The sequence below is a fragment of the Camelus dromedarius genome, chromosome 17 (genome assembly GCF_036321535.1).
Source record: "Camelus dromedarius isolate mCamDro1 chromosome 17, mCamDro1.pat, whole genome shotgun sequence".
NCBI classification, from domain to species: domain Eukaryota; kingdom Metazoa; phylum Chordata; class Mammalia; order Artiodactyla; family Camelidae; genus Camelus; species Camelus dromedarius.
Genome location: NC_087452.1, coordinates 32,157,622 through 32,168,100, shown reverse-complemented (window position 1 = coordinate 32,168,100; position 10,479 = coordinate 32,157,622). Strand labels below are relative to the sequence as shown.

Here is a 10,479-nt window from a genome sequence, read left to right as displayed (position 1 = left end):
AGTGAGATATCACCTCACACCAGTCACAATGGCCATCATTAAAATGTCTACAAACGATAAACGCTGGAGAGGGTTTGGAGAAAAAGGCACCTCCTACACTGTTGGTGGGAGTGTAAATTGGTGCAGTCACTGTGGAGGACAGGATGGAGTTTCCTTAAAAAAATAAAAATATACTTAATCATATGATCCAGCAATCCCACTCCTGGGTATATACACAGAGAAAAATATAATTCAAAAAGACACATGCACCCCAACGTTCATAGCAGCACTATTTACAATTGCCAAGACATGGAAACAACCCAAATATCCATCAACAGATGACTGGATAAAGAAGACCTTGGGGGTGTGTGTGTGTGTGTGTGTGTGTGTGTGTGTGTGTGTGTGTACATACACACACACATACATAGATACATACAATGGAATACTACTCAGCCATGAACAAGAATAAAATAATGTCATTTGCAGCAACATGTATGGACCTAGAGACCATCATTCTAAGTGAAGTGAGCCAGAAAGAGAAAGAAAAATGCCATATATCCCTTATATGTGGAATCAAAAAAAAAAGGACACAAATGAATTACTTATTATTTATAACTTAGATGACTGATTTCTTGAATATGTGTAAGCACATTTGACTGTCCTTTATGATTGGATTACTGCATTCTGTTGATTCTTATTTTGTGGTTGGCTTCATTCCTTTGATAACTATGCAAGTGTAAAAAGTTAAAGCTCTAAACTGTTCTTAAAAACAATGAATAGTACACATATGTTTATTTTTTAAAATATGTGCAGTATATTGCATATGTGCATTTACATGCACTATGTTGTCTGTGAGTCAAACTGTATCAATTTTACCTAATAAATCTGAAAAATGAAAAAAAGTGATTTATGCACCACCATTACAGTATGAGAGCATTCTGAATTTGACTATATATTTGACTTTACCAGTGAGTTTGACACTTCCATATGTTTCCAGGCTGTTTCTGAGTGTCCTTTCATTTCAACTTGAAGAACTTCCTTGAGCGTTTCTTTCAAGGCAGGTCTAGTGATAAACTCACCCTGCTTTTCTTTGTCTGCCCTTAATGTTAATCTGAAGGATAACATTTCTGGATATAGTGTTCTTGGTTGGCAGTCTTTTCTCTCAGCTCTTTGAATACATCATCCCATCCCCTTCTGGCCTACAAGACTTCTGGGCTAGACACAGATAACATGGCAGGGTGGGGCATGGGTTTCTTCTATGGAATTGTTGGGCAAAACCTTCTTACTATACTGTCTCATCTAAGCCGAGGGCATGGAATTCTCCTGGACTACTTTGCAGACACTAATGAGCCCCTTTCCCCGCCCTGGGTTCATAACTTGTCCCTTCCATGGATCTGGATGGCTGCTTCCTTGATGAACTGCTCTTCTCCCAGATCTCTTATTGCACCTTCAGGATATGTCTGGACATGTGGCACTCCCCACAATGAGGGCCCAAAGACAAGGGCACCCCAGGGCAAATGTGGCCCCTATGTAAATGCTTAGCCTTATATCAATAATGTGTGGCACGAGGGAGCCTGTACGTAAGGACATTTGGACCCATTCACAGTCACAGTCAATCAGATTAACACTGGCAGGAATAGGACGGGAAGGGGGATAGGCAGCTCCATGGGGAAGCTTTGCCTACAAGGAGGTAACCCTAGAAATTCAGCACTTTAGAAACACTAGCCCTGACCACTGGAAGTGCCCTAAATAGACTTTCAGCTTCTTTAAACTCACTGGTCAATGCAGTCATGGACAACGGATTGGCCTTGGATTAATTGCTGGCCAAGAAAAATGGCGTCTGTGAGGTCAGAAACAAAACCTGCTGTACCTCTGTCATTAATTCAGGCCAGATCCAGATGGACATCAAAAAGATTTATGAACAGGCATCACGGTTACACCACTGCAACCAGGGGTCAGACCCTAATGCCATCTGGTCCACCAGTCAGAGCACCATCCCTAGCCTTACTTGGTTCCTGTCCCTCCTGGGCCCAGGAATGGTCATACTCCTCTTCCTCTTTGGACCCTGCCTCTTTAACCTCTTGGTAAAGTCGCATCTTCCAGGTTACAACAGTTCCATGTCAAAGTGAAGGCTACACGAGGATTCCAGCCCATTCCGCCCTCTGATTTAAAACAGAAGCCATCCTGCCCCTGGGACCCTACACCAGGCATCCAAAGATTTTTTTACTCCCTGATAGGCCGGGTCCATGCCCCTACTCAGCCCTGAAGCAGCTACAGAAGACAGTCACCCCTCTGCTTCCCATAATAATATGACAGTAAAATCTCTTCGGCGGGAATGAGGCAGAAGGGAAAGGGGCGGGACACAAACGTAGATAAATTAAGAGGGGGCTGCAGCTGTTGCGATGCGATAAAGACTGTCCAGAACCAGCTGAAATCAAGGTGGCTTTTAAAATAGTTTGGTCATTGACCTTTAGCTCATTATACCTTCATTGTAACACTCAAAACCACTCCCCCTTGATGGTATAAGCAAACAAATAAAACATGTTTATAAAAGTCGTATCTTGAAAACACTGGTGTTCAACAGCTAGTAGCTTATGTGGTTCACTCCACGCAGTTAGTGTTAAAAAATTTTATGGTTATCTCCAACAGCTATTTCTGTAGTACCTGCACTTATCTTTTGTCTAACCCTAACTGAATTACCCTTTTCTCGTGGAGGTATTTATATTCAAAGTGGTGATTTCTTCCCTTAGATGTACAGGGACAGTCCCAAGTTTGATGGAGATGGACAGGTTAGTAATTTACGTACTAAGCTGAAATTTGTGCTAGCAGTTGGAGCACTAGTTCTGTGTGCCTATGAACTTAATGCTGCTTGTATCGCACTTCGACTTCATGGAGAATTAATCCCATTAAGCAAAGGCTACTAAGTTAATGGTATTTTCTGTGCAGAAATTGAATTTTTTTTCCAGCCATTAGCTAAGGAATTTTTCCAGTAGGTGCTCAGCTACTTAAAGACAACAAACCCATAAAACTATTCTCAAACATTCATCATTAGACAACTGGAGTTTTGGCTGGCTTTGTACCCTAAAATGAATAGGCTATTGAACATTCAAAAGTTTTGTAGGGTGGTAGGGAACGGGGGTGGGGTGGAGGGTGTTCGTCAATGTTCATTTTAAAATAAAATAAATTCTTGACTTTAAAAAAAAAACCACTCCCCCTTGCACCAAGACACCTCCGAGATGGAATATAAAAACCAAAAGTAAGTGGTCAGCCAATGCCTGGAAAACCCCCTACCTTCCCCGAAATACTAGGAATATTTCTCTCACTCATTTGCATACGAAATTACTTAGCCCCTAAAGACCTATGACCCCCATGCCCCAGGCCGCTCCCACTTTCTGAGATGGTCTGCCTTCTGCCTATGGAGTGTGTATCCCTCTAAATAAACCCACCTTTGCTTTTCTCTGGCTCGCTCTTGAATTCCTTCCTGCAACAAGCCAAGGACCCTCACTTGGTGGTCTGTCCAAAGGACTCCTGCAGGTCCCGGGATGTGAGGTTTCTCTCTCCTGCAACCATGAGAGGCCTCTACCCTCCCTGTGGATCTCGATTAGGGCTGGGGCAGGGACAGGCTCTCCTCTGCACGTTGCTGGTTCCCCCACCCCCTGCTAAATTCCAAGCACCTCTGGGAAGGTATGAGGCTGAGGTCCTTCTCCAGGACAGGCTAGTGGGCACCCTAACAGCACAGCCCACAGGGACCCATTAATGGGTCATAACCTCAACACAGCATTAGCCTGCGATGCCTGGACACAGCTGTCTAGGCCCGGGGAAGGTCAGGGCTGCAGAGGCCTGGGGGGTCATTTGTCCCTCACCTGCCTCCACGCCCTGCTGCCTGCAAACCTTTGTTTTTCCAACAGGAGGCAAGTGGAACTTGGCCTGGGCGTCCCGTGTGTGTCCAAGAGACAGAAACACAAGCTGCTGGGCCATGAACACAACACAGTGATGAGGTAATTAATCCACCCTCCCTGCGGGCCTCACGCGAAAGGCTGCCTGCCTCCCAGGAGCTCACAGGCCAGCTGAGTGAGGGAAGGGGAAACTCTAAGGAGTCGGCCTCCTGGGTGCAGGCTGTGTCTCAGGCACACACCCCCTTATTTCAGCCTCATGAGACGCGTCATTTGGACCACGGAACAGAGACTTACCGGGAGGATAAGGCGCTGAGCCAGGAAGCTGAGCTGTATTCATGCAGGCAGTCCGGAGGGAGCCCTCGGAGGCGCGAGCAGGGAGCAGGCCCAGTGGGGGTCCCTGAGGCCGTCCGGTTGGTGCTGCAGCCGGTGCTGGGTAGGATCTGCTCAGGCCTCTCCCAGCCACACAGCCTAGGCCCTGGCTTCTCCCTGTCGCCTCTGCTGCAGCCCTGGGATGTGCCCGGAACGCCAAAGCGGAGCAGCAGAATCCACCGCCCAGCGCCTAGCCAGCTACCCGGCTCCAGGCCAGGCTGGGCCCGCCTCTCCACGCTGCTCGTGCCGCTGAAGCGTCGGCTCCACCCGCCCGGAGAGACCCGGAGTGAATTCAGCTGTGGCCACCCGCTCCTGTCCCACCTGGGAGAGAGGTGCTGTGAGGACGGAGGCTCCTGCAGAGCCCAGCTCACCTGCCTGCGCTCAGAGCCCACTCTGGGGGGCTCCACAGAGCCACGCGGATGGCGCTCGGTGTCCAGCGGCTCACATGTCCTGAGATGCAGCACAGAAAACCCCGTGCAATATGTACAGTGGAATAATACTCAGCCTTAAAAAAAATGAAATAACGCCATTTGCAGCAACATAAATGGATCCAGAGATTATCACACTAAATGAAGTCAGAAAGACAAAGATAAATACCATATTATATCACTTATATGTGGAATCTAAAATATGACACAAATTAACTTATTTATAAAACAGAAACAGACTCACACATAAAACAAATTGATAGTTACCAAATGGGAATGGGGGTAGGGAGGGCTAAATTGGGAGTTTGGGATTAGCAGATACAAATTACTATATATATAAAATAGGTAAACAACAAGGTGTCCCTGTATACCACGGGGTACTATATTCAATATCCTGTGGTAAACCATAATGGAAAAGAATATGAAAAGAAGAAACATGTTTTTCCTCAGCTTTCTGTGAAATACAGGAAGAAAAATTATTGCTATTAGGTGTATCATTCCAAAAAATAAAAAATAAAAACAAAATACAATAAAATAAAATGACATCATGTATGCCCAGAGAAAGGTTCAGGCTCAAAAAAGACCAAGGAAGACCTTCAGTTTACACCTTACACTGATCCCCAACACAGAGACACCCTACAACAAAGGAACAATACAAAAAAAAAAGGTAAAAGCATGGAAAGGGTGAGAATCTGATCTCTAGAAAAACTGTACTATAAGATTAAAATGTCCAGTTTCCAACAACAACAAAAAATACAAGCCATACAAGCAAAAGGAAAATATGGCCCATTCAAAGAAAAGGGTAAATCAACAGAAACTGTCCCGGAGTAAGACAAGACGGTGGACTCTATAGAAAAAGACTTTACAACAATTGTCTTAAAGGTGTTCAAAGAGCTAAAAGAAGACATGAGAAAAATCAAGAAAATGATGTATGAACACAGTGGAGATATCAATAGAGAGACAGAAAACATAAAAAGAAACAAAAAACATTGCTGGGTTTGATGAGTATGATAACTGAATGAAAATTTCACTAAGGGATTCAGAAGCAGATTTCAGCAGACAGGAAACAGAACCAGTAAACTTAAAGATAGGACAATTGAAATCATTGAGTTTGAGGAATATCCACAGTTTGTGGACTCTGTTTCTGACCATCCACAGATGAATGCGTAAACAAAATGTGGTATAATCATACAGTGAAATATTACTGAGCCTTAGAAAAGAATGAAATTCTGGCACATGCTACAACATACATGAACCTAGAAGACCTTATGCTACGTGGAATAAGTCAGTCACAAAAGGATAAATATTGCATGATTCCACTCATATGAGGCATTTAAATAATCCAGTTCATAGAGACAGAAAGTAGAGCAGTGGTTGCCAGAGGCTGGGGGAGGGGAGAATGAAGAATTATTGTTCAACAGCACAGAGTTTCAAGTTCGCAAGATAAAGTTCTGGAGGTGGATGGTGGTGACAGTTGCACAACAGTGTAAATATACTTACTGTCACTGAGCTGTATATTTAAAAATAGTTAAAGTGTAATTTTATGTTGTGTATATTTACCAGTTTTTTCATAGTAGTTTTAAAGACTTTGGGGAAAAGAACAAAAGATGACACAGGCTTCCCTGTTGCACAGCGACATCGGGGCGCCATTTACACAGACCACACTGTGAAGGAGTCTCCCTAGAGCTGGCAGCCCTGGAAGACCTGGCAGCCCTGAAACCCCAACTCTCCTACCCACGGAGACACTGCTGATCAACACAGGCCCTGCTCATCCAGCACCAGACTCAAATCCTCCACACTAGACCCAGACTACCCCTGCCACTTCCTCAGAGCCTATTTATGAGATGCCACGTATCTGCCATCATTAGCTCAATGACATCCTTGAAATGGCTGCAAAGAGCTGGGGACACACATATAGCAGACCTGGTCATTCCTTTATTGGAAGGGGTATGCTTTGTTGAACTCTACAAGCTTGCGAGCCCAAAGAGATTTCAAGTTGAAGATTCAGGTGGTTTTCTTTGAGGTTGTAATGGCCCTGAATAAAGCCCCGGGTGTGGCAGCTATGCCAGCGCCAATAGATCTGGATGATGCGGACAGCGTGGAGCAAACGGCAGTAACGAAGGCGGATGCACCACATGCGGACCCAGGACTGCAGTTTCACAGCTGCCCATTCTTGCCGCGCATACAATTCTAGGGACGCCCACCGCCTCTTCTCCAGCAGTTTCGCCAGCTTCTGTTTCCACCAGCACTGAATAATCCACGCCCTGAGCGCCGCGTGCAGCAGCGTCCTGCGCACCAGGGCGCCCCGCCACCAGGCCTGGATAAACACAGCCGCTTTGTCTTCTCCCAGCATCACGATCCTTACTTTGGGGCCTTGCAAGAGAAAACAGGGGACCGTTGGGAAACCCGTATGTTGCGGCCCCACGTCTGCCAGGAAGGGGCCCCGATCCTCTAACAACAATCACCCCTTTCTCTGACGGTCAGGAGAGCTGTGATGGGCAGCGGCTGGACCTCAGAGGTAAGAGATATCTCGCTTCTGCCACTCTCTGATTAACCGACACAGACACATCATCTTACCCTCTGAGTCTCAGCGTCTCCAGCTGTAAAATGGAGGTACCCTGCACTTGCTACCTCACCGGCTTTACGTGGAACTGGCTGACCATCTAGACAAGAATACTCTGATCTAGAGGGGAAACAGAGACAACTTTAACCCAGGCCTCAACACAAGCCTGAGATCCACATCTCTACCCTTTCAGACCCCTCTCATATGCTGACAAAGTGACATCCTTGTTCCCCTGCCCCCTCACCTGTGACTTCAAGTTAAAACTGCAACCTGCTATCTCTCCTCTGCCTCACCAAAATACTGAGATTCCTCCACCTCTCATGCTCTATTAAGAGCTTAACACAATTAACACACACATCAGTACAAAGACACGTGCACACACATGCACACACACAGACACGATCCACTCTTCCTTGACCTTTGCATCCCCCAAACACAGTCCCCACTTTGAGCTCTCAACCCTGCATGGTCTGGGCTCACGCTCCTTGCCCTCGTCCTTGGCACAATCTGCACACCTTGGTTAGACTCACATCTCTCAGCCTAAGGAGGAAATAGGGGGAAAGAACAGCCAAGGAACAGTCGATCCCTGTTCATTTCCTGCTCTGTGACGGTGGCCATTCATCCCACTTTGCCTGGCACATGCTGGGTTTATGCCTGTTGTCCTGGTGTAATGTTGATAAGTGCCCTTTCACTCACTGAAGCATCTCTCTTTGGACAACAAATTACACGCTCACAGACCTTTGGGTCACTCCACTAGACCATGAGGGTCAGAGGGTCAGAGATGTCACAAGTCAAGGCTGTCCCCAACAGTACAGCCTGGCTCCATCTACCCACGGAGCAGAGGGAGGGAAGTGGCAGAGGTGTGGGTAGGTTGTTGCGGGTGGAGTCCCTTCCTCTTCTCTCCTTTGCTCCTTTAAGTTCCGTTCTATCAATGCGATTTCATCGTTATCATTGACTATACTTTGGAAGGTTTTCTGTCCTTATCAGAGACAAAAACATGAAAGTAAGGGTGCCTTCCCCAGCACTAGGTGCCAAGGTGCCAAGTCAACCACACACTAGGCTTCCTGGACTTTCGTAGGATCTCCAACATGGCGAAGGGATCCCCTCCAGAGGTAACTCTGGGACATGTACTGCCCTCCAGAAAGTCTGGGGGAATCGGACTGTCTCTTACAAAACATCAAATGCCCATGCCTTGGGGTGGATGTCAAATGCCCTCAGGTCTGCACTCTACCAAATTACCCACGGTTAGGATGCTTAAGGGCTAGATGTTCCCATCGCTTCCAGGTCTGTTCTCCTTCCAGCCACAGCTCTGGCAGGAAGAGGGGAGGAGGGGATGGTCGTGATGTCATAAGGGCACCTATGACTCAGGCACCAGCATGGCTCCCAACAGTTGAGCCCCTTCTAAGGAAAACCCAGAAGATCCTTTCTTTCCTACCTAAGTAGCTAGAGTTCCGGCTACAAAAAATATCCCCAAATACTGACCCATTCACACCAAAATGTATAGTGATACTCATTAAAGCCTGGCTGGTATTCATTAAATGGGTTTCAATTCATTTAAACAATGGCATACCAAATATCAATTAGAAGGAATGAGTGTGCTCTGTATTTACTGATACAGAAGAGTGTACAAGATCTAGCAAGTTTATCAGATCAAGATGAACTCAGTATAAGCATATATATATATATATACACATGTCTTGTAAAGGCATTATTTTAAAAGGCAGTGGAGTCGCAGGTGGTATAGCTCAGTGGTAGAGTGCGTGCTTGGCATGCACGAGGTCCTGGGTTCAATCCTAGTGCCTCAGTTAAGAGGGAGGGAGGGATACATAGATGGATAGATAGGCAGGTGATGCAAATTAGGAAGATATCCACAAAAATTAGCAATGATCATCTCTGATGAGGATACCTGAGTTGAGAGAACAGAGTAAACTTCCTTGCTGTGGCCACACCCCCTATATCTTGCCTGTCTGTCAGTCACCTAATTATCAGGCCCCAGGGAGAGCAAGACCCACACAGGCCAGAGAAGCCAGAAGCTCCCAGGACCAGCTAGGGCCCCCACCTTGAGCTCAGTTGGCCTCAAGCACTCTCCTGCCTTCTTCCCCTGAGGGCCAAGGTCACAGTCAGGAGATGGGGGAGGGTCAGCCACTGCAGATGCAAGGTCTCACTTTTGCTACCTCCTAGCCTCTGAAGACCCACCTGGTCATCGTGAGGTCCTGGATACCTCTCAGGGCCATAGCACCAGGGATCACTGAGATGTGCATTTGCAAAGTGTGGGGTGGGTATGGAGGAAGTCGTGTGGAGCTATGGGGTGAGTGGATGTGGAGAAGAGGAGGAGGCCATTTAAGGGGGTGTCAATGTGAAGTTAATGAGATGCGGGGGTGGGAAGGACAAGAGTGAACTGGAGACTGGGGGGAAATAGTGGAGTATGACACATGGGACAGTGAAGGTACCAGAAGCATCTGTTTGAAGATAAAGGCATTGGCCAGGCCCCTGGGAGACCCGCATCAGTTTAATGCCTCCCTTAGTCTGGCCCCTAGTCACCACATTCTGCTGTTCCTGGTAATAATAATGGCGTGATGACGTTCAACCCACTTCACAGATGAGGAAACTGAGGTGCAGAGACCTTACATGGCTTACTCTGGTCTCACAGCTGATCAGTCCTGGAGCTGGCGCTTGGTCCCAAAGCTGCCCTACTCCGAGGCTCCACTCTGGACCACTACACCTTGTGGACTCCAGCACCCCTATCTCCTCCAGCGCTCTGATTCTCTTTGTTTATAGGAAAAAACACTAAGAAACCTCCATTGAATCTTTAAAAATTACCTAAGCAAAAGAAGCTCAGACTCTGAAGGGGGCACACGATGTGAATCACACATTTGTGGTGCAGAAAGGAAAAGTATTATCCATGGGGACAGAACAACAGTTGCTCAGACTTGGGGGGTTGGACGTGCATAGGAACTTTGTGGATAATGGAATGTTCTGTATTTTGACTTTCATGGTGGCCACACAGGTGTGTAAATTTGTGAGGATAAAATCAATGAAATACACACCTAAAATGATACATGTCACGTGTATCCAAATTACACCTCAATGAAATTTGATTGCAACGCCTTCATCCACGTTGGCTGTAATGCATACAGCCTTGTAGGATCTGAGTGTGTTGGAGGTTGTAGGGGAGGGGTTCGAGTCCCTTTACTCCAAGGGCACAGGACAGATCTCACATATGGAGCCCAAGGGAACAAGGGCT

At 46.6% G+C, this 10,479-nt stretch overlaps 1 protein-coding gene across 1 annotated transcript; it reads right to left on the bottom strand.

Moving 5' to 3' along the window:
* Positions 1-6,599: 6,599 nt before the first annotated feature.
* Positions 6,600-9,439, bottom strand: LOC105093678 (IQ domain-containing protein F5). The gene is made up of 3 exons (XM_064496836.1): positions 9,432-9,439; positions 7,309-7,355; positions 6,600-7,045 (listed from the first exon to the last, which is right to left on the bottom strand). Exons 1-3 carry the CDS (start codon positions 9,437-9,439, stop codon positions 6,600-6,602), a joined length of 501 nt encoding a protein of 166 aa, XP_064352906.1.
* Between the last annotated feature and the right edge of the window lie 1,040 nt (positions 9,440-10,479).

Coding starts and splice junctions, on each gene's coding strand:
- LOC105093678 (XM_064496836.1), bottom strand. Junction 7,046..7,308: donor GCCAGTTCCACGTAAAGCCG/GTGAGGTAGCAA, acceptor TTCTCTTGCAAG/GCCCCAAAGTAAGGATCGTG.